The sequence below is a fragment of the Eretmochelys imbricata genome, chromosome 2 (assembly GCF_965152235.1).
Source record: "Eretmochelys imbricata isolate rEreImb1 chromosome 2, rEreImb1.hap1, whole genome shotgun sequence".
NCBI classification, from domain to species: Eukaryota; Metazoa; Chordata; order Testudines; family Cheloniidae; genus Eretmochelys; species Eretmochelys imbricata.
Window position 1 is genome coordinate 54554600 of NC_135573.1, and position 23307 is coordinate 54577906.

Here is a 23307-nt window from a genome sequence, read left to right on the forward strand (position 1 = left end):
TTTTAATCATGCAAAAAACTAATCAAAATGTAACTTATACACACCATAAAAATTAATATCATTATTATGCACAGTATAAACTGGCTGCCTCAGCTTTCAAAGGCACTCATTTTTAGAAAATACATTTGGCATTCATTTCAGAAATATGTACGGTGTTCATTTCAGAAAGAAATTTCATAGATAAAAAATGATAATGTAGTTGCTCATAGATTCCTCAGAAATAGTAGCAACTGTGTCTATGACTGCTGCAAGTTCAAACTGTCACCAGGTTCATCAAAGGAATAAGATGAAAATACAGTTGTTCTACTTAAAAGAAATTGTTAAAATTAGGAAAGGGGATAAATACTGAATAATCCTTCTGATAATTATTGAATTTCATTAGAGAGTAACTGTTAGGCATAAATACCAAATTATGCTATCATGCACGTCTGTGCTGACTTTCTACAAATATAAACTTTAGCATATTTTATTAGTTATTAATTAATTATTAATTACTATTTCATATTTTAACCAAGATGGATAACATTCAGTTCTTAAAATGTGATGGCTCCAGCTCAGAATAACAAATGCAGCAAAATGCAATATGATGGCACTTCAGATTTAAGAGCAAGTCCTAACACTCCGTTTTAAATTTACAAGAATTCTACCTATATGTGTTTACAAATGTCAGCTTTGAAAATAAACAGATCATAGGATTCAAATGGTTTTAATAACACTTACTATGGTAATATGATATCTTTTGTCACACCTGGTTTTATTTTATCTAGACATTGAAAACTCCCTTTGATGTTGGGTCTCTTGAGTTTAACTATTATCAACTTTTTTCCTACAACTGATTTAGAACCAAATACAAAAAACAATTCTAGTGCAGTCTGCAGAATGCACAGTTAGAATCACATTAAAGATGAAAAATGAAAAAGGCTTCAAAAGCAACATTAACTAGCTAATACTGCACTCCGTGTTTTATTATATACCTTCTATGTCCTATACAGCAATAGATTAAGTTACAGATTTAGGTCCCAATCCTGCAATGGGATTTGTGTGGGCAGATCCATATGACCACACACCGTCCCAATGAAGTCAATGCAATTTTGTGTACGCATAAGGTTCTGCCTACGTAGATCCACTTGCATGATCGAGGCCTTAACCAGACAAAGCTGAATACTACATATGCATAATAAAACTGCACAGATATTGCTATTCAGGCCTTGGCATTGCATGGCTTGTTGGAGATGGTAAATGGAGGAACAAATGGGCTAAGAGTTCCCTCGATCCACAGCAGCACAATGACATCGTTAAGGATGGGGCTGGAGACCCAGCTGGCCTCCATAGTTGGAGCAGGTCAGGGTGTGGCTGACACAATCTTCTCTCCTGTGATTTGAGGATGCCATTCTGACCAGGTATTCAGGTCACTTCCTTTTTTCCCCTATTAGTCAACAGAAGGAGCCTCCTCTATGGATCAGCAGAGTGAGTTTCCTGTCTCCAATCCTGGCCAGTGGTATAGCTCTCTTTCAAGCTGTTGGGAGCTTTCTTTTATTCCATCCACCCACCAACCAACAGCTAAAGGCTCCTCTTCAAGCCTTGGCTCTTCTATTTCTTCTGGGTCAATTGTGAGTGATTTACTAAGAATGGGTGACTGAATGGTTGTGGATGAGAAATTCCGGGAAGGGGGCAAGATGAAGAAAGTTGTTTGTGGTTGAGTGGGATGATGGGTGACATAAGTGCATTAAATATGATGCTGAGCAAGGGATAAATTAATCTGGCTTTGAGAAGAAGACAAGTTTATGGGGTAGTTTAGACATTTATTAGGGGTCAGATATTTAATATGCTTAACACCCAAAACTTCAATAGAAATCAAAGGGTGTTGTTGGTGCTCAGCACCTCTGAATAGCAGGTCCAAGTGGGAGAAAACACAAATTAACAGGGGTTTGGAAAGAGGAAGAAGTTAAAGGGATGGAAAGAAAAGAGAGAGAGAGAGAGAATAGGAGGTGGGGGAGAGAGAAGAAAGGACAGTATATAATGCAGGGAAAGAGAAGTGAGGTGAAAGAAGGGAAAACAACCATGGATAAAGAGGAAAAATAAGTATGGTATCTAAGAGAAATGAAATGTAAGTTAAGGAAGAGGTTTTTGTTTTGTTTTGTTTTTGCATCTAGGTTACAGTAATTGCATTAATTTGGCAGATATTTCCAAAACAATTAACTAGGAGACAAGTTCCCCTGACTCTCTTACTGCAATTTTATTCATACAAACATCCTCACAAATATGTGTATTTCCTGTGATCCTTAAACCTCCCAAATTGGGACTAGGATGGTTAGCTTTTTGGGTCAATGAGCTGGTTCAAGATTTTAGCTGTATTTTATATAGCGGTTGTTCTCCTTTGTTTTCAAGTACATTGTTTATAATTTCCTCATCTTGGACCTCGGATGGAAAATGCAGAGAAACAATCAACTTACAGTTTTTCAGTCAGGCTAGTCTGTGCCTGACAGACTAATAAGAAGCAGGTATCTGTTGTAAAGAAGGCTCCTAGTCCTTCAAGTCCCAACTCTTCCAGCATTTTGTCTCCAATTTCTAACTCAACATGTCAGAACAGACCCAGAGCCTGATCCTACAACTCAGGCAAGAAGTCACATCAATGAGGCCGTTCCGATGGGTAAGGGTTTGCAGGATTTAGCCATAAGTAAGCATTTTGACAAGAAAAAATCACAGGGTGAAACTCCAGTCCCACTGAATTCAATGTGAGTTTTGCCATTAACTTCTGCAGGGGCCAGGATTTTACCCACAGGTGTTTTGTTCTGTTTGTTTTTAACATTCAAGTAGACTATGGCTACTTACAATAGAAAGTATTTATGGGAAAAGAATACCTAAGCAAGGGGACGGTATTACCTGACATTTTAACATATACTTTACAAATCTGTATAGCTCATGATAATTTAATGTTCAAGAATTATTTACCCTAGTAATTCCATTGGATTCAGTCCAGGGGGAATCCATCATCAGTGCTGAATAGCTCCATATATACCAAACACATCACAGATTACCAAACAGACATTTTAACAAACAATCTGACATTACATTTGCCCTATACTATATTTTTACAGAAGATGAGCTGCCTGGAAATTATCTGTAGTCACTCCCAACTGCTCTTTAAGGTCATCCTCAAAGGTCTTTACTCTCAAAGACAATGTTTCTGGGTATCACCTAATTGTACTAGTCAATTAGCTACTTTGTTTTCATAACTGCTTTGCCATGTCTAGAAGTACTGCTACGGAGGGTATTTTTGAAAACGATATTATAATAAAGTAGTGGCTGTCATGGAGACCAAATGGTACAGCAGGTGTCAAAGTGCCCTCCGTGTTGCACCATTTTGTTTTGAGGTACTTGGCTATTTGAGAGGTGCTACTCTCATTTTATTTAAATTGTGGTGGAATGGAGGTGTGACCCACCTTGCAATGACCCCTTATGGCCTGTCAGGGCATGACTCACCCCAGCTGCGGGTCTCTGCCAGTATGTAGCTCTCTCTATAAGGTCCAAGGTAGTGGTGCTTTGCCCTCTTATGAAGGCACATTTCAGTCCTACCCCTTCTGATGTGTTAAGGTCCAAACAAAATCAGGAACCAAAAAACCCACAACTAAAGGATGTGAACAAATTGGAGAGAGTTTGTGGAGGGCAATGAAAATGATCATGGGACTGGGGCACATGACTTAAGAGGAAGATGGGGGATGGGGGAATTGGGCTTGTTTAGTCTGCAGAAGAGAAAAGTGAGGGGGGATTTGTTAGCAGCCTTCAACTACCTGAAGGAGGGGTTCCAAAGAGGATGGAGTTAGGCTGTTCTCAGTGGTGGCAGGTGACAGAACAAGGATCAATGGTCTCAAGTTGCAGTGGAGGAGGTCTAGGTTGGATATTAGGAAACACTATTTCAGTAGGAGGGTGGTGAAGCACTGGAATGCGTTACCTAGGGAGGTGGTGGAATCTCCATCCTTAGAGGTTTTTAAGGTCAGGCTTGACAAAGCCCTGGCTGGGATGATTTAGATGGGGATTGGTCCTGCTTTGAGCAGGGGGTTGGACTAGATGACCTCCTGAGGTCTCGTACAACCCTAATTTTCCATGATTCTAAAACCAGGATCGTCCAACGAACCTTCAGTGGAAACCACACTTCTGTTCAGGGTTTGTCTCCAGACACTCCATACTTCTTCCAGTACCAATGTCTCACTGTCCCTTGTAGCATGTGCTTACCCAGTCAACAAGCTAGCTGTATCTCTGGGCTGCAACCATGCTTCTCTCCCATCAAGAGAAGCAGAACTCTGTTCTCGTTCCTGGTTAGTCCTGACCTGGGCTAGATCTCCTCTTTCTAACTCCTCTCACCGCACTTGACATTTGCTGTATGTGTAGTAGGGCAGGGACCAGCTGAGTACATAGGTTCTTCTTCTTAATCTTTTCATTATCAGTATGGGGTCTATTTGCCTCATTAATCACCTTATTGCCTGTATGAGGCCTAACTATCCCATCACATCACCCTCCTCCTCAGGATGCTGCTTGGGGCACCACTCTCCCCCACCAATCATCCTCCACCACAAGAGAAAAAGTATGCATTTAGGTGAGCACTCCCGCCCTCTGCTGGACATGGGACAAGAAGGGATGGAGATACAGGTACCACCTCATCAGTCAGCGGTTGGTATCTTTCATAACATGGAGCCATCATACAGTAGCATGATTTGTGATCAGAGTGAATTCATTGCCTAGAAGGTAATATCAGAGTGCTTCCATGGCCTATTTCACTACTATGCCCTCTTTTTTTTTTTTTTTTTTTTTATAACAGGGACAATTCTCTTGGGAACAATTTGCAGCTCAGAAAGAGAATGGGTTGTTCCTCGACAAAGATCACCCAGGAGAAGACAACCCTCAACCCAACTTCAGAAGCATCAGTTTGTAGGAGGGATTCTTTGATGAAGTTCAGGCTGTATAAAGTGGGCTCCCAACAGAGGTGAGACTTTAATGTTTGAAAGGCCTTCTTACATGCTTCCATCCAACACATCTTTCTGAGGCTGCTGTCCTTGAGCAGATAAGTGAGAAGTGTCACAGTAGATGAGAACGCCAATTCAAACCTGAGGCAGTATCCCACCAGTTCCCAAAACGGGTGTTTCTGAAGTCATCGTGGGCAGATCCTTCAAGGCTTGGACCTTATCTACAAGAGGTCATACATAGCAAGGTATACCCTAGGTAAGTAATTCATCTTTGCCTCTGTGGCATTGTCTGGGGTTTGCCACTAGTCCAGCCTTTTTGAGGGACTGGAGTACAGGAACTACCTGCTTCATGTAGTTTTCCCAGTTCCAGGTATAGATCAAAACATCACTGAAGTAAGCACAGTGTAACTGCTGTGGGGACAGAGGACTTGATTTGTTAGCCATTAGAATGTTGCTGGAGCCCCATATAGGCCAAATGGAACTAAACAGGTCCTAGGAAGTGGCAAAGATTGTTTTTTCTAGGGACTCCAAAGTGAGTGGGATTTGCCAGTATCCCTTTGCAAGAGGGTGTTAATGTATTCAGCCTTGCCCAACCGATGCAGTAGCTCATCAACATGCAAATGCATCAAACTTTGAGATGGCATGGACTTTTCTAAAGTCTATGTAAAATTGGGTGTTCCCATCCAGCTTAGGGATCAATATGATTGGACTCCTTCATTCCCTATAGGACTCCTCAGTCATTCCAAGGTTCAACATGGATTGAAGAGGCTGTGGAGTCTCCTGGACGCATTGTCCAGACTCAGTTTGGATGTGGTGGGAGGTGACGTGGGTTTGCCCCAACCAGGCAGAAAATGTTGTCAAGAATGAAGCTACCAGTTGTTGGGCCTGGACTTTCTGTTCTGGCATGAGATTTTTGTCCAATACAGACCATCCCGGGGATGAGATAACGGTTTTCCTTGGCCCTAATTCTGGTTTTGGAGGGTAGCAAGCTATAAATAGGCCCTCCTGGACTTTCTATGGCTTTCATAGAATCATAGAATATCAGGGTTGGAAGGGACCTCAGGAGGTCATCTAGTCCAACCCCCTGCTCAAAGCAGGACCAATCCCCAATTAAATCATTCCAGCCAGGGCTTTGTCAAGCCTGACCTTAAAAACTTCTAAGGAAGGAGATTCTACCACCTCCCTAGGTAATGCATTCCAGTGTTTCACCACCCTCCTAGTGAAGAAGTTTTTCCTAATATCCAACCTAAACCTCCCCCACTGCAACTTGAGACCATTACTCCTTGTCCTGTCCTCTTCTACCACTGAGAATAGTCTAGAACCATCCTCTCTGGAACCACCTCTCAGGTTGTTGAAAGCAGCTATCAAATCCCCTCTTTAAGTGATTGATATGGTAAATTTGTTGTTTTTCTGTTGTCAGGCTGTCTAATGTCATAATTTAATAGTCCTACCTGCTGAATAATTTCATAAGACCCTGCTAGTGGGCCAAAAAATTTGTCTCCAAACTAGAGAGTAACAAGAACACTTGATCCCTGGGTCTGAACACTCAGAGGTGTGTCCCTTTGTTGTAGGTAGTCTCTTGAGCACTCCAGGTATTCAGGAGATTCTCCCTTGTAAGATACCTAAGGCGACTAGCCTCTGGTGAAGGGTGAGGATTTATAGCACAATCTGTACTAAGTCCAGAATCCCCTAAGGTTGTTTCCCATACAACAGTTTAGGCTGGAAGAAGTTTGTGGATTACTGCAGCACCTCCTGCACTGCAAAGGTGTGATGGGGAGAGAGGGCAAAGGACCATAGTGAAGACAGTCTGTAGCAACAAACTTCTTTAACATATTTTTTTAGTGTCTCATTGAAGCACTCTACCAACCTATCTGTTTGGGCATGGGAAGTGGAAGTTTGGAGAGACTTGATCTTCAGTAGTCTGTACAACTCCTTTAGTATCTTGTCTATCAGAATCTCCCAGAATCACCCCTACTGGGGGGAAAGATCTTTATTAATTTCATTGCTATTACATTTGCATTTATGATATTTTGTGGCATAATCCACAGTTACAAGGATATACACGGCTGCACTTTTCTCAAGTGGTCTAAAAGGTCTGTTTCCAATCCTCTCAAATGGGGTATTGACCAAAAGGAGAGAGACCAGTGGAGCCTTCACCAGTCCTTGGGATGCATCTCATTGGCATTCAGGGCATGAGGCTCAGAAGTCTGGGATCTCCTTATATACCCCAAACCAGAAAAATCAGACCAGAATCCAGACTAGGTTCTCTTCCCTGCCCAAGAGCATAGCAAATGGTCCAGCAAGGGCCAAACACCAGATTTACCTGTGGTAGGGTTGGGGAACCAGGAGTTGGATTTGGACCTTCCCTGTTTTGCGGTTCTTCTCCAGGAGGAATGACCATTTGCCCTGGATTCAAATGGGGAAATATCTCAGCATGCTGGGGGTCCAATATCTCCCTATTAACAGTGGCTGCTTGTCATAGTCCCGGCTTAAAGTCTTATCTCTCTTTTGCTCTTCAACAAAGTTACTCGAATCTGATATACAGATCAGGTTTTCTAAGGGGGCAACCCATGTCTTTGTGTGAGACTAGGGTACTTCTAATGAAGCCTCTACTTTCCTGGAACTCCCTCTATATGGCCCAGCTACCTCTCCTATGCCAGCACGGTCTATTGAATACTGAGCCTTCAGCTCTGGGGAAGCTGGTATTAGTGCCCCCATATTTTGTAGAGGTCTTGAAAATTTATCTAGGAGGTCCCCAAAATATTTCCAGTCTCAGGCTAAAGTGACTGAGTAGGTGAGAGATGCAACCAAGCTGACCATTAGGGACCTTGTATTTTCCCCGAAAGTCAGCTGAATTTATGTGTTGGAATATGGCTTTACAAACCTCGGCACACACCATGTGCCCTGGAAAGGCCCTGGAGTCAGTACCAAAGATTTCCTCACAAGGGTGTGGCAACACACCAAGTCTACTAGTCCCATTACTTCTATCCCATTTCCTTTAACAGGTACAGCTTTAGCTGGCCCCAGCAATCATGCTAGGGCCTGTGCAATCCAGACTTAGAATCATAGAATATCAGGGTTGGAAGAGACCTCAGGAGGTCATCTAGTCCAACCCCCTGCTCAAAGCAGGACCAATCCCCAACTAAACCATCCCAGCCAGGACTTTGTCAAGCCTGACCTTAAAAACCTCCAAGGAAGGAGATTCTACCACGTCCCTAGGTAACGCATTCCAGTGCTTCACCACCCTCCTAGTGAAAAAGTTCTTCCTAACATCCAACCTAATCCTCCCACACTGCAACTTGAGACCATTACTCCTAGTTCGGTCATCTGGTACCACTGAGAACAATCTAGATCCATCCTCTTTAGAACCCCCTTTCAGGTAGTTGAAAGCAGCTATCAAATCCCCCCTCATTCTTCTCTTCTGCAGACTAAACAATCCCAGTTCCTGCAGCCTCTTCTCATAAGTCACGTGTTCCAGTCCCCTAATCATTTTTGTTGCCCTCCGCTGGACTCTGTCCAATGTTTCCACATCCTTCTTGTAGAGTGGGGCCCAAACCTGGACACAGTACTCCAGATGAGGCCTCACCAATGTCGAATAGAGGGGAATGATCACGTCCCTCGATCTGCTGGCAACGCCCCTACTTATACAGCCCAAAATGCCGTTAGCCTTCTTGGCAACAAGGACACACTGTTGACTCATATCCAGCTTCTCCTCCATTGTAACCCCTAGGTCCTTTTCTGCAGAACTGCTGTCTAGCCATTCGGTCCCTAGTCTGTAGTGGTGCATGGGATTCTTACATCCTAAGTGCAGGACTCTGCATTTGTCCTCGTTGAACCTCATCAGATTTCTTTTGGCCCAATCCTCTAATTTGTCTAGGTCCCTCTGTATCCTATCCCTACCCTCCAGCTTATCTACCACTCCTCCCAGTTTAGTGTCATCTGCAAACTTGCTGAGGGTGCAGTCCACGCCATCCTCCAGATCATTAATGAAGATATTGAACAAAACCGGCCCCAGGACCGAAACCTTGGGGCACTATGCTTGATACCGGCTGCCAACTAGACATGGAGCCATTGATCACTACCCGTTGAGCCCGACAATCTAGACAACTTTCTACCCACCTTATAGTGCATTCATCCAGCCCATACTTCTTTAACTTGCTGACAAGAATACTGTGGGAGACCGTGTCAAAAGCTTTGCTAAAGTCAAGAAACAATACATCCACTGCTTTCCCTTCATCCACAGAACCAGTAATCTCATCATAGAAGGCGATTAGATTAGTCAGGCATGACCTTCCCTTGGTGAATCCATGCTGACTGTTCCTGATCACTTTCCTCTCATGTAAGTGCTTCAGGATTGATTCTTTGAGGACCTGCTCCATGATTTTTCCGGGGACTGAGGTGAGGCTGACTGGCCTGTAGTTCCCAGGATCCTCCTCCTTCCCGTTTTTAAAGATTGGCACTACATTAGCCTTTTTCCAGTCATCCGGGACTTCCCCCGTTCGCCACGAGTTTTCAAAGATAATGGCCACTGGCTCTGCAATCACAGCTGCCAATTCCTTTAGCACTCTCGGATGCAACTCGTCCGGCCCCATGGACTTGTGCACGTCCAGCTTTTCTAAATAGTCCCTAACCATCTCTTTCTCCACAGAGGGCTGGCCATCTATTCCCCAGGTTGTGATGCCCAGCGCAGCAGTCTGGAAGCTGACCTTGTTAGTGAAGACAGAGGCAAAAAAAGCATTGAGTACATTAGCTTTTTCCACATCCTCTGTCACTAGGTTGCCTCCCTCATTCAGTAAGGGGCACACACTTTCCTTGGCTTTCTTCTTGTTGCCAACATACCTGAAGAAACCCTTCTTGTTACTCTTGACATCTCTCGCTAGCTGCAGCTCCAGGTGCGATTTGGCCCTCCTGATTTCATTCCTACATGCCCGAGCAATATTTTTATACTCTTGCGTGGTCATATGTCCAACCTTCCAGTTCTTGTAAGCTTCTTTTTTATGTTTAAGATCCGCTAGGATTTCACCGTTAAGCCAAGCTGGTCGCCTGCCATATTTACTATTCTTTCGACACATCGGGATGGTTTGTCCCTGTAACCTCAACAGGGATTCATTGAAATACAGCCAGCTCTCCTGGACTCCTTTCCCCTTCAGGTTAGTCCCCCGGGGATCCTACCCATCCGTTCCCTGAGGGAGTCGAAGTCGTCCGGAACCTCCCCCGATTGCCATGAGTTTTCAAAGATAATGGCCAATGGCTCTGCAATCATATCCGCCAACTCCTTTAGCACTCTCGGATGCAGCACATCCGGCCCCATGGAGTTGTGCTCATCCAGCTTTTCTAAATAGTCCCAAACCACTTCTTTCTCCACAGAGGGCTGGTCCTCTCCTCCCCATGCTGTGCTGCCCAATGCAGTAGTCTGGGAGCTGAATTTGTTCGTGAAGACAGAGGCAAAAAAAGCATTGAGTACATTAGCTTTTTCCACATCCTCTGTCACTAGGTTGCCTCCCTCATTTAGTAAGGGGCCCACACTTTCCTTGACTTTCTTCTTGTTGCTAACATACCTGAAGAAACCCTTCTTGTTACTCTTAACATCTCTTGCTAGCTGCAACTCCAAGTGTGATTTGGTCTTCCTGATTTCACTCCTGCATGCCTGAGCAATATTTGTATACTCCTCCCTGGTCATTTGTCCAATCTTCCACTTCTTGTCAGCTTCTTTTTTGTGTTTAAGATCAGCAAGGATTTCACTGTTAAGCCAAGCTGGTTGCCTGCCATATTTACTATTCTTTCTACACATCGGGATGGTTTGTTCCTGTAACCTCAATAAGGATTCTTTAAAATACAGTCAGCTCTCCTGGACTCCTTTCCCCCTCATGTTATTTTCCCAGGGCATCCTGCCCATCAGTTCCCTGGGGGAGCCAAAGTCTGCTTTTCTGAAGTCCAGGATCCATATTCTGCTGCTCTCCTTTCTTCCTTGTGTCAGGATCCTGAACTCGACCATCTCATGGTGTCTGCCTCCCAGGTTCCCATCCACTTTTTCTTCCCCTACTAATTCTTCCCGGTTTGTGAGCAGCAGGTCAAGAAGAGCTCTGCCACTAGTTGGTTCCTCCAGCACTTGCACCAGGAAATTGTCCCCTACACTTTCCAAAAACTTCTTGGATTGTCTGAATTGCCCATAACCAGATTCCATGAACAGACAGTCTTACCTGTGCCTTGGATGGCCACATGCAAACCAAATGTCCTGAACCTGTTAGCTTGTATCGGGACCTACCCCCAGCCCCTGGGTTGACCTGGGCTGATTTAATTGGGGATTGGTCCTGTTTGAGCAGGGGGTTGGACTAGATGACCTCCTGAGGTCCCTTCCAACCCTGATATTCTATGATTCTATGACCCTTCTGTGGGGCCCTCCCTGTTCTGGACCCCAGGTTGTTCCCCTTTTAGAATGTGGATTCTTGAGCTGAGTCCCACCCAGCAGACCCAATTCCTACTCCAAGCTGTCCTTGACCCCCCCTCAACTTTCCATGCCTCTTGTACCCTGGCAAAGGAGGACCTGGGAGGGTATCTTCAGGATGTCAACCCCTGCCAAGCCCCCCCCAACACACACACACACACACACCCTAGACAGGTTTCCCATCACCTGGAGCAGACACCTTGATCCCAGGGTGTCCCGCTCTTCATGTCTCTGCAGTCAAAAGTTTCAGGAAAGGCCGGTGGATCATTTTCAGGCCCCATATTCATGGGTCTGATGGGCACTGAGGCTCCCAAGGGTCCATGGTGGAAGGCTTAGCTGTTGCAGGGTGTTGCAACAGGATACCAACCTGTTGCACCAGATGCTGTGGTTAAGTCTCCTGTCAGCTGCTGCTGGTGGGAAGCCATCTGCTGTAGGAGCTGTGTTGCTGCTGTTAGAGATGGTATTCTGCAATGCCATCGATTTCAGTAGTTGCTCCACCCATACGGTGGTATAGTCACTTCCTTAGGTATTTTTTTTAGTAGTCCTGACCTGCTCCCTTCTGAATGGGCTAGATCTCTGCCCACATTCTCCACCAAGTTTGTGACTGCACTGCATGTGCAGTGTCCTCTTGTGGCCCATGAGGGTAGAACTCACCCAGTTGCGGGTCTCCACCAGCACATCATTCACTCTGAGAGGTCTGAGGTAGCAGCGCTTTGCCCCTTTGGCCAAGGCACATTCCTACGCCTTCTGGGATGATAAGGTCCACAGGAAATCAGGAACACAAACAGGGTTGTCCACTCTTCTATTTAGGGCTTGTCTCCCAAACAGTGTGTGCTTCTACCAATCCCTTGGGATCTGGTCGTCCTTTGTAGCAGGGGCTTATCCAGCCAGCAAGCTAGCTTAGCCTTTGAGCTGCAATCAGCCTTCTCTCCCATCAAGAGAAGCAAAGCACTGCTCTGCTCTCCTTCCTGTCAGCCCTGAACTAGGTTAGGTCTCCTCCTATCAACTCCCCTCTCCATGCCGGCTGTCTGTGAAGTGGGCAGGAGCCAACGGGGTCTCTAGGCCCTACGCTGACAATGAGAAGGTTATCTGCCTCTTTTAATCACCTTATTGCCAGTGTGGGCGCTATCTGTTCATCAAAGGAGGATCTGGTGCTGGCACTCTGCCAACTAATGTCACACCATGCTACCCATTTACTGCATTTACTACATTTTCAGCATTTCACACTTGCCCCCACTCTGTCTCTTCCTCCTGACTCCTGGGAGATCAATGGAGCGGTCTCTCTTCTGTTCTGTTTCCCTTTCCCACTCTTTGCTGTTGTCAAGGAAGAGTATTTTCTCTCTCCCTGCAGCTGGAAGATAGAGGAGATTCACCGTAGCAGTGTAATCATATCTGTCCAAGTTTTGGTTTGTTTTTACAATGTTTACCACCACAGGCTCCACCTCCAGGTGATGGGCAGGGAGAGGGAATGTCCTTGGGAGAAGTAAAGATGCAGAAGTGCCTTTTTCACTCTGGCAGCTGCTCAGTTGGATGGAATACTCTCTACTCTCCCTCCCCCATTCTGAGAATTGATTTGGGAGAGGTATCATGTCTGGTAATGAGTGTGGTAAATGTGTGAACATTTTATTGGCTAAGTTAATTCTAGTTTAAACTGCTTTTCAATAAAATTGGATAACTTTGCTATTTTGTTTTTATGTTGATATTTCATCAAATGTTTTGCAAGAAGCAAAAAGCAGTTTATAAAGACAAAAACCATTAACAGAGAATGTCAGCTGTTCAGAATGCAACACCAACAATGTTTTCCAGATGTGATTAGAGATGTACAGTTAATCATTTATTATGCAAAAGCAGAGCCACTTTTGGCCACTTCCAAAAAGGCACTGAAGCATGAATCTATGTTGAGAGTAGTTTTACTTTTCCAGTTCATCTGTATTTGTCTTTTGGCTGCCATTACAGTTCACAGAATCTGCTGTTTCTCCCATCAGCTTAGGGTATGGAGAGTGCTCGTGTTTTCTGCCATAAGGACTAATAAAACCATATCAAGGCTATTTAAAATAAAAAAGCTTGCCTCCCATACACTGTGTTATTAACCATTATCCATCATTTGGGACCTTATCCAAGGCCCACTGAAGTTCATAGGAGTCTTCCCTGGACTTCAATGATCTTTGTATCAGGCTCCTATTATGTGCTTGTTCTTGTCTTATGGAAAAGAATAAATAGGAGCCACTGGTATGTCTTCTCAATACCATTCATTATTTTATATACCTGAAGTATATCTCCTCATATGTAAACTGTCTCTTCTGCCCCCTGTTTCTTGTAATTTTTGTTGATTTTCTCTGGATGCTATTTTTTAAACATTCTACTTGAGATGAAGTGACCAAGGCTGAATGCCATATTAAAGGTGAACATGTACTACTTTTAAAAAATAAAGCTATTATGTCTATTCTATAGATTCTTATACTTAGGGCCCCACCAAATTCATGGTCCATTTTGGTCAATTTCATAGTCATAGGATTCTAAAAATTGTAAATTTCACGATTTCAGCTACTTAAATCTAAAATTTCATAGTGTTGTAATTGTAGGGGTCCTGACCCAAAAAGGAGTTGTTGTGGGGGTTGCAAAATTATTGTTGGGGGAGGGGGTTGCGGTACTGCTGCCCTTACTTCTGCACTGCTACTCCTGGCGGCGGTGCTGGGCAGCTGAAGAGTGGTGGCTGCTGGCCAGGAGCCCCGCTCTGAAGGCAGAGCCACCGCCAGCAGCAGCACAGAAGTAAGGATAGCCTGGTATGGTATTGCCACCCTCACTTCTGCCTGTAGAGCTGGACCCTCAGTCAGCAGCCGCCACTCTCCGGCCCCCAGCTCTGAAGGCAGCAGCACAGGAGGAAGGATGGTGTGGTTTGGTACTGCCACCCTTACTTCTGCGCTGCTGCTGGCAGGGCACTACCTTCAGAGCTGGGCGCCCGGCCAACAGCTGCTGCTCTCCAGCCACCCAGCTCTGAAGGCAGCACAGAAATAAGGGCAACAATACTGTGACCCCCAACCCCACCCCACAACTCCCTGTTGGGTCAAGACCCCCAATTTGAGAAACGCTGGTCTTCCCTGTGAAATCTGTATAGTATAGGGTAAAAGCACACAAAAGACCAGATTTCACAGGAGTAGACCAGATTTCAGTGTCCGTGACATGTTTTTCATGGCCTTGAATTTGGTAGGACCCTACTTATACTACCTTTGTCACCATAGTATTTTCTATTATTCCCTATCTAATGAATATTGCTTAGCTATATATTTTCTTTTTTGAATACCACTGCACGTGAAGCAGATATCTTCATGGAGATGTACATGATATTTCCATAGGTTTCTTGAAAAGTTGCATCAGGTTAAATCAGAGTTCAGTGTACATAAGTAGTTTCAATTGTTTGTTCCAATGCAGATGATCTTATACTAGTCTATGCTGAACTTCATTTACCATTCCATTGCCCATTTACCAGGTCCTTCCTGGACAATCTTCCCTAGATTTGATTATCCTAAACAATTTTATTTGGGCAGCAAATGCTGCTTCACAATTTATCTGTTGTTCTAGGTTGTTAATAAATATATTGAACACCATTTTTTCTAGTGCTGATCTCTGGAACACCCTACTTTTAACCTCTTTCCATGCTGAGAACTGATTATTTATTTCTACTCTGTTTCCTATCTCACAACCAGCTTTTAATCCTTTACCTGCCACTTCATAGTTATCATGGCTCCTTAATAGCCTCTAAAGTTTATATAAATTATATCTTCCAATTGTTCATTATCCACTATTTTGTTAACTCTTTCCAACACTTTAGCAAGGCATAATTTAATTTTAGAGAAACCAAGCTGGCTCCTTCCTGCTATATTACATCAAACAATTGCTAGTTAGAACTATCTTCTGAAATTTCCAGAATCATCCTTAGAACCATTTCTAAAGAGGAGTTCACAATGTTTACCACTCCTCACTCATCTTATATAATTGTAGATTAATTAAAATGACACATTACAGATTTTTCATTTAGCAGTTCATTCAGAACTCTCTGAAGTATGCCATTCAGGACTCACAATTTAACTTTCTGATTTTCTCCCTTCATCTCTTTTTGGATCTCTCTCTCTTGCTAACAATATCTCCCTGAAATAATGTCTAAAGAATATTTCTCCTGCAGTTATCTTTTGATGAAGACCAACACAAAATAGTGTCTCTGCTATTTCCTGGTCCGCTCTGATTGACTCCTGTACACTATGTTGATCTAGCAGACCTAGTGACTCCCCTCCAGGCTTTCTATTTCTGTAATAGTTAAATAATTGCTATTTGTCTTTACTATTCATCTTCCCTTATTTGTTCCTCTTAGCCAACCTTTATGTTCAGTTCTATTAACATCACTTGGGCTAGATTTCCATTTTTAACGGATACTTTTTTTGACCTGAATACATTCTCATACTACACCTCATCATATAATCCAGCTACTTGTCTCCATCTTTAAAATTCCCATTTCTTGATGTTCAGTGTCACCTGCATAACTGGATGAACTATTTGCGGTGAATAACTGAATTTAGATCCCATTTTTGTGTTTGTTTCTTTTTGAACTATGTGGGCACAGAAGTATTTTCACAAGTTTGCTTGTTCAGAATTATTTCACAAATGTTTTATGTCAACATACAGCAGATTATGGACTGTTTGCAAACGGTTCACAGCAAGTATGGCTTAAAGTATTCAGTGCTCACAATTCAAAATTTGAGCTGCTTTGGCTGGATACTTAGATCACATGGGCTCTGTGGTTCTTTTATGAAGACAGTGCAGAGTCCTCTATCCAGCCACTCAAACAAGGCTGTAATAACTGTATGCGTGTAACCATCTTTACCAAAGATGCTTCCCATCAAGATAACTCCTGTAATAGTCATACCTAACCCAGATACAACATGGTTACAATTTGTAATACTTGCAGGACCAATTGCTGTTAATCTTTGAACTGTAACGGGTCAGAACAACCATACTGAAACGGGGCATACTGACTCAGGCACAGCAGAAGTGTACACAAGGCCAGGCGCTGCTGCTGCCTCCAGAGGGAAGGAGGAAAACTCTCCTATAAAAAATTAGAGAGCATTAGGAAAGGAAAGGAGCAAAGAGACAGACCCATCACAATTGCAAATAATTTGGGTAAGCATCCAAACACCTGAGTGATTATTTAAATGAAACCTTTTGAGATGTCCCCATCACTGCTCGAAGTATGGCCTCACTATTTATTTGCATTCTTATGCTTGGAATTTGTATCATACACATTCTACCTCATCATCCAAAAATTCTCTTACAACAGACTCAGTGGAATCCTTCCTGTATAGTGCTACACTTCTACCTCTAAAGCCTAATCTATCTTTGCTGTGCAGTTTATAGCTAGGAATTAGAGTGTCCCATTGATTATTCCTGAGATTTGAGCCTCAGGTTGGCTGCTGAGTTTCAGATGGCAGGTTTTGAAAGCAGGCAATATCAATTAGTGCCCAGATAACACAGAGATGTTTGCTTTACAAATACAGAAATAGTGCTGATTGCATAGGTGGATTCTCATCACAATATGTTTGAAAAATGCCAGTTATGTCTAGGATTTCTCCCAGTTCCAAACATACCAGCTCACCCAATTTTGCTTTTAAGCTTTGTGTATCAGTATAGCAGACAGGCATTCGTAAATGTTATAGAGGCTTATATTCCTCTTTTCATTGAAACAGTGTAACATATTAGATGTTTTCCTTATCCTCCACTTTCCCTTTTCCCAGTTCAATTGTCTTGAGTCCTACTATGAATATATCATTCTATTTGTACATCTGCAGTGCATAGCAAACTTGATTTGCTGATCTGAATGCTCCTTTTCCCAGCTCTAGCTGTAGTTTAAATAATCCCCCCAAACCTTAATTTTCCTCATTAGCAGTCTGATTCCATTTTTGTTGAAGTGGAGACCATCCTTTGTCTATAGACTCTCTTTTCTCAGTGCCGTAACCTCTCCTCTTTACACTATCTCAGCAGCACACTGAAACTCTTAAATACTTGTGAGCTGTCCCTATGCTTCGAATCAACAGTATTTAAGAGAGGGCTGCTGCAGAGGTTCTGGATTTAAGCATACTTCTTAATTATCTATATTTCTGTTTCTCTCTTCTACAGTGCCTCGTGTCATTGGTATTCACAGATACCACAATCACGTGGCTCCATCTCTCTCTAAAAAAGTTATTTACGTGATGATCTTACATCCTTGGAACCCGTAGGCAAATTAATTCAGGGTTTACCCTGCTGTCATACACACAGTTATCACAGGACCACATTCCTCCACATAAACACTTTCCCCTTCTACAAGAGAGGGGAACTCATCTGCCTCTGTAACATCCCGGACACAGCAAAACCCTTTCTGTGCCTCTGGGGGCTGCACTTGGAGAGGTAACTGAGTGGTCTAGGAGGAGAAGTTGCCAGGGATGCATGTTGTACTACCTGCGGCTAGGTGTAACTGACCCTAGGCTACCTTTTCTGCAAAGCCAGGGGGCTTGGAGCCACTGTGCCAGGGAACCTGTGGGGAGCTGAGGGCCAGAGCCACTGGTGGGGGGCCACAAGGTGTGCAAGCCATTCACAGGAAGATGGAGAGGGGAGGAGTAAGTTAAGCACACCCTAAGCTGTTGGGCTTTTCACAAGCTGGGAGCCTCCATTCCCTCCTTCCCTTCTCTCCCTGTGAAGAATGCACTGGCCTGGCCTGCTCCCTCTGACCTCCTTTCTCCCCTCCATGAATATGGCTGGCTCTGCTCCTTATTGGGGAATGGAAGAGAGGAGCAAGATTTGCCTGAGCAACAGATGAAAGGACAGCCTTGAGGAAAGCATATGGAGGGCTAGGGCCAGGATGGGGCAGATTGAATGAATTGTATTGTTTGGTAGAGGTGGGGTAAAGTAATCTGTATTAACTGTCAACAGGGACCACACCTTCATTTCTAAACTCTCCTTCCTCTGGCACCCCTTGAGAAATTCAGACTTCTTCAGAAATTCTTCCCCTCCCACATCTGGAACATATTTATTTGCTTCACTGAGAGAAGAAACATCCCTAAAAATTTGTTCTATGGATAAACCAAACATTGCAATCTGCTAGTTATGGTACAAGTCACAACAGAACCCAAGTGTTCCACATTTTAGTTGTTTATCATGTTTGGATAGCTTGTGTCACACACTGGCAGATTGGAAGGTTGAGAGGTATGCCCTCAGTCCTCCCCCCTACCCCAGCCAAATGTCTGCTGCGTCAGGATTGGAAGCGAGGTATTCTATTTCACAGCCACCTTATCTGATATTAGGGCTTAGCCATAACTGCCTGATTTTTTTTCACCAGGGAGCTGTGTGAACCCTCCCAACTCTGGCTTGCATCGCATTCAATACAAATGTTCTTATTGGTCCAGTTCATATGTGAATCACAAGCCACAACATTCATAAACAGTACAAGTTCATGGGAATGTAAAATTCCTTGTTTGCACAAGGGCAATCGGGTAGCTAATTGTGAAATCAGAGACCTAGCTTTTAGCTAAGATTTTCAAAATGAGGAACGTAAATTTATGATCCTAAATCCATATTTAGATACCTAAATACGTGATTTTCAAAAATGCTGAGCACCCAGCAGTTCTAACTGATTTCAAGATGGATAGTTGACTGATACCAGCATCATCATAGAGCACCACCCTAGCTACATTCTCAAATAATCATATAACAGAGAAAAGACTCTCTAGCCAAGGTCATTATACAGACTAGTAGCCATCTTGGACTGCAGGTAAAAATAATGTGGTGTTCAGAACCCATTCAATCAGGCACAGAATGGAATTTGTCAGATCACCACGTCCTATCTGAACTGGAGTTAGGGAAGATGGTTTTACATCTGCAGCTGCTCCTTGAGGAGATGTGCACTTACATCTACAGTCACTTGTTTAAATCATCAGTGCAGTTTGTGTACTTCAGAGACACATTTGCACAGTGCGGCATGCTGCTACTGGCTCTTGCCACCTAGCAGACCCTGTAGCCACTCCCGCTTGTAATCAGTGGTTTGCCCACCATCCACATGCCCATAGAGATACAAACCAACCCACAGTTGGCCAAACCAGCTTGCCTTGTTCTGAAGCTCTGGGTCACCCTTAATCAAGAAAAATGTGAAGCTTGGTGCTTGCCACCAGCTCTTGGAAGTCATCTCTGTTGTCACGGCATTAAGTAAGTTACTAGGTGAATAAAGAGGACCTTGGCATGGGCTCTGTGGATCTTAGTCTGATGCTACAACGTAACCCAGATATAAAATAAGATGAAAGCGGATCCCAACAACATTTTATCAGGTAACAAATATACCAGGCCACTGCCTGCCAGAACAAGACAGAAACAGGACTAGGTCTACTGGAATTTATGTTTTGGGAGGGGATGTATTTTATAATTACATCTAAAAGATCAACTGTAGTATCTTTGTGAGGAACCAGAGGAAAATGGCTTCTGATTAGATGCACTGGGCATATTGATCATATGAAAACAGATTTAACCAATGAGGGCTACAGAAAAAATACCATTTGGTTTCTCCAATCTCACTACACTTGCATAGCTCTGCCTGAACTGAAGCTATAGTTCTGGATAGAGCAAAACCAAAACACAACAAAGAAATACAATTGCAAAATGCTTCTAAAGATAGCTTCCACATACAAAAACTTTGAATGAACCACTGTTGGTGCATGGCTGCAGATCAAACTCAAGCAAAGGCTGATTTCTGCAGTTAGTACTGAATAGTTTGCACAGCTAACATCGGTTTAACTCCTGTTGGTCAGTCAGGCCCAAAGAGTACAAAGCAACCGTATTAGAGGCCAAGATCTGAATCTGTCAACACTGAAGTCATTGGGGCAACTCTTATGAGTAAAGTACCAGATGTGCATCATTGTTGCAGGACTGGGCCTCCGCTTGTGACACAGAAATGTATGCAATGTTGCCAGCTCATGAAATTGTATCATGAGTCTCACAATATTTCATATTTTCCTTACAGCCTCAGCTCATGCAAGGTTGGGATTATGTGAGAACCTCAGTTTTCATTTCAAAAACAAAATTTCTGGTCCTCATGGTTGTGGATAAAATACGGAAAACTCAAATGGGTCAAAAACCAGAGCAAATAAAACAAACCCATTTTTTTTTCCAAAATCTCATTATTTTTAGGCCAATCTCATGATTTCTGGGGTCTGACTCATGATTCATGAAGACTTGAATTACTGTCTATGTGCTCAAAACTAAAACAATAAGATTGACTTGATGGTGTCTTAGGAAAACTGCAAACACATGGAAAACCACCTTTTTTTTGCAGTACTCCATCTACATTTTCTCCCTCCAGCTAAGGACATCTGAGGAAAGTAGTTGAGGAATGAACAAGTTGTGAAACTGGACAATTAGGTTCATTTTTAAAAAATGAAGAAAAATTGCGGCAAAAAATCTTTTTACTGGGGCAATTTTTTGATTCCTTAAATGAACTGTGTGAAAACATTGTTTAATAATTATTTTAAGATTTTTATAATAGGAAAGCCGTAATTAGCTTGTTTCCTTATAAATGGTCCCCATCTCTATTTAGGCAGAACTGCAGTTAAAATAATTTTATAGCACTTAGAATAAAAGCACTAACCTAAGCTACAGTACAGCAACATACAGTCTCATTTGGACCCCTACTGTTCCATTTAACTTTTGTTGAACCCTTTTTTATTGTTTCCTAATCTAATGTAGTTTGCCTAAACCCTCTATTTGATATTCCTTCTACTGTTTGTTTACTCCACAATGAAAATATGTGTATTAATGATGGAATACGTACTATTTGTACTATAATACAAATAAAGGCTAGAACGGATGGCATATAGTCTTAGTAGCATGAACTGTTCTACTTTGTCAGTTACAACGTTTTAGAAACTTTTCTTTATTGGGAGAGAATTTAATAAGACAAATAAGCAGTCATGAAGAATGAAGCAGAACTCTGCTAGTGACTACTGGGTCCAAATGATGCATTGTACATGGAAGAAGGCAATACTGTAACCCTTTGTAATACAGAGTACCAAAATAACAAGACACACACAAAGTGCCAACCCATTCTAATGAACTGAGAGACTAAGGGGCAGATCTCAGCATTTCATAAGGTTGCTTCTCACTGCTCTGGCAGTACACAGTAGCCTAAAAGCCAATTTAACTGGCTACACAGGAATGCCCCTGGAGTAGAGCAATCTCCTCACCAATGGAACATAGCCAGTGTAACTAGTTAGTTCCACCCCACCTTCAGTGATGGGGGATGTGGCTGGAGGGGAAGGGACATCACTGGAATGCTGGACTTTAGCGATCCCTGGATGTATGCTAGGAGCCCTTGGCACTGGGGAGCAGAGAAGTGGTTTAAAGCCAGTTTTGCTCCCCCATCCTCAGCTGTGCAGAGCAGAGCTGTGGTACAGCCGAGCATCTGGCCCTAAGAGTCTGTGGGAATCAATATCCTGTATACTTGTTACTATTCACGTTTCATGATGAAAGAATATTTTATTTAAAAGACTTAAAAGGCTGGAAGTCACACACAGGAAAAAGTGATGACTCGACATTTTGAAATATGGACAAACAAACTTAAAACGTCTTCCCTACCATATCTATTTAATCCACTACAGTGACAGAAAAGCAAAGTTTACAAGAATTTTGCCATTTGAGAACTTCATAAAATAGGAATCTTGTAAATTTCACTTTAGTACCACTATTTCACTTACAAGAAAGGAGTCCCTTCCTTCAATGCACTTGTAATTTAGCCCAAATGTCTTGACAATAAAATTGAACAAGGTCAGCAGAAAAAACATACAACATGCATCCAGGAGTGTAAATACAAAGAAAAACAGTACACGGATTTGTTACTGTAGGATCTAGAAAAATTCAGCCAGGCTTGTTTCTGTGCAATCAGAGAAGAGACAAAGAGAACATACCTGCCTTTTATCAATCAGTTTTAGTAGTCCATACTGGAGATACTGCAGCCACTGGCACCAAACTGGCTGTTCCCAGGGAGACAAATTTAAATCCTCCCTTCCCCCCCCCCGCACCCCACACCACCCCAAGCCAGTCCATCCCCTTGGAAACCACAGAATGGTCTATCTCCTGACCTGTGCGAGACTTCACTGATCCCATCATTCCACCTATTAGTGGTTTTCTGGTTTCAGATTTAGATCACCAAAGGCAGTTTTTATGGCCTCCCAGTACTAGTGTGATTGCAAGCCAAGGGGGAATTCACTCCTCACTAACAGGGATAAGCTGAATGTGAAGGTTTGGCCATAGAAGGGCCACTTTTGCATCTACATATGTAAGTAATCTTCTTTCTGTCCTGGTCAGGGATGCTGAGGCGGTGCTTTGGGGAAGTAATGGTTGGGGGAGATGATACAATTTAGCTTGCAGGCACAGCACACCCTTGGCCAATAATTGTTAATTAATTATATTAATAGATTATAGCAGTTTCACTACTTTTGTGGGCAAGCGCCTTCCTTCTGGTCTCTCCGCAACAAACACAGAGTTTATTTTTCAAATAAAGTGGATTTGTAACTCTCCCTTTAAAAGGAGCTCACCAAATGTATTACCAAGCCATTTAGACTGAATTACAGGTGCACTGAAAAAAGGTCATATTTTTGGCTTGCCAACCATATCCTTTACATGAAGCACTCCTGTTTTGGAAGCATCACACTAATTCATTTCTGTATGGCTAACCAACAGGAGCTCGTTGATTACTGAGGCTACATTCAAAATCAAACCTTCTAGTCCTAACATGCCTTCTAAGTGGGTAGGAAACGTGTGGGCATTCTCTCTCTTTTCTTCATGAACCGTTATTTGAGAGACTTTATATTGTAATAAAGTATAGCGTCCAGT

General features: G+C 43.0%; 1 protein-coding gene across 1 annotated transcript in view; it reads right to left on the reverse strand.

Moving 5' to 3' along the window:
- Positions 1-23307, reverse strand: part of ZFHX4 (zinc finger homeobox 4) — a 148324-nt gene that overhangs the window by 26759 nt on the left and 98258 nt on the right. Inside the window, exons 4-5 of the mRNA XM_077808677.1 lie at positions 3097-3187; positions 1555-1622 (exon numbers count right to left, since the gene is read on the reverse strand). Of these exons, the coding sequence (XP_077664803.1) occupies positions 1555-1622; positions 3097-3187 (159 nt within the window). The remainder of the gene's footprint in view (positions 1-1554; positions 1623-3096; positions 3188-23307) is intronic.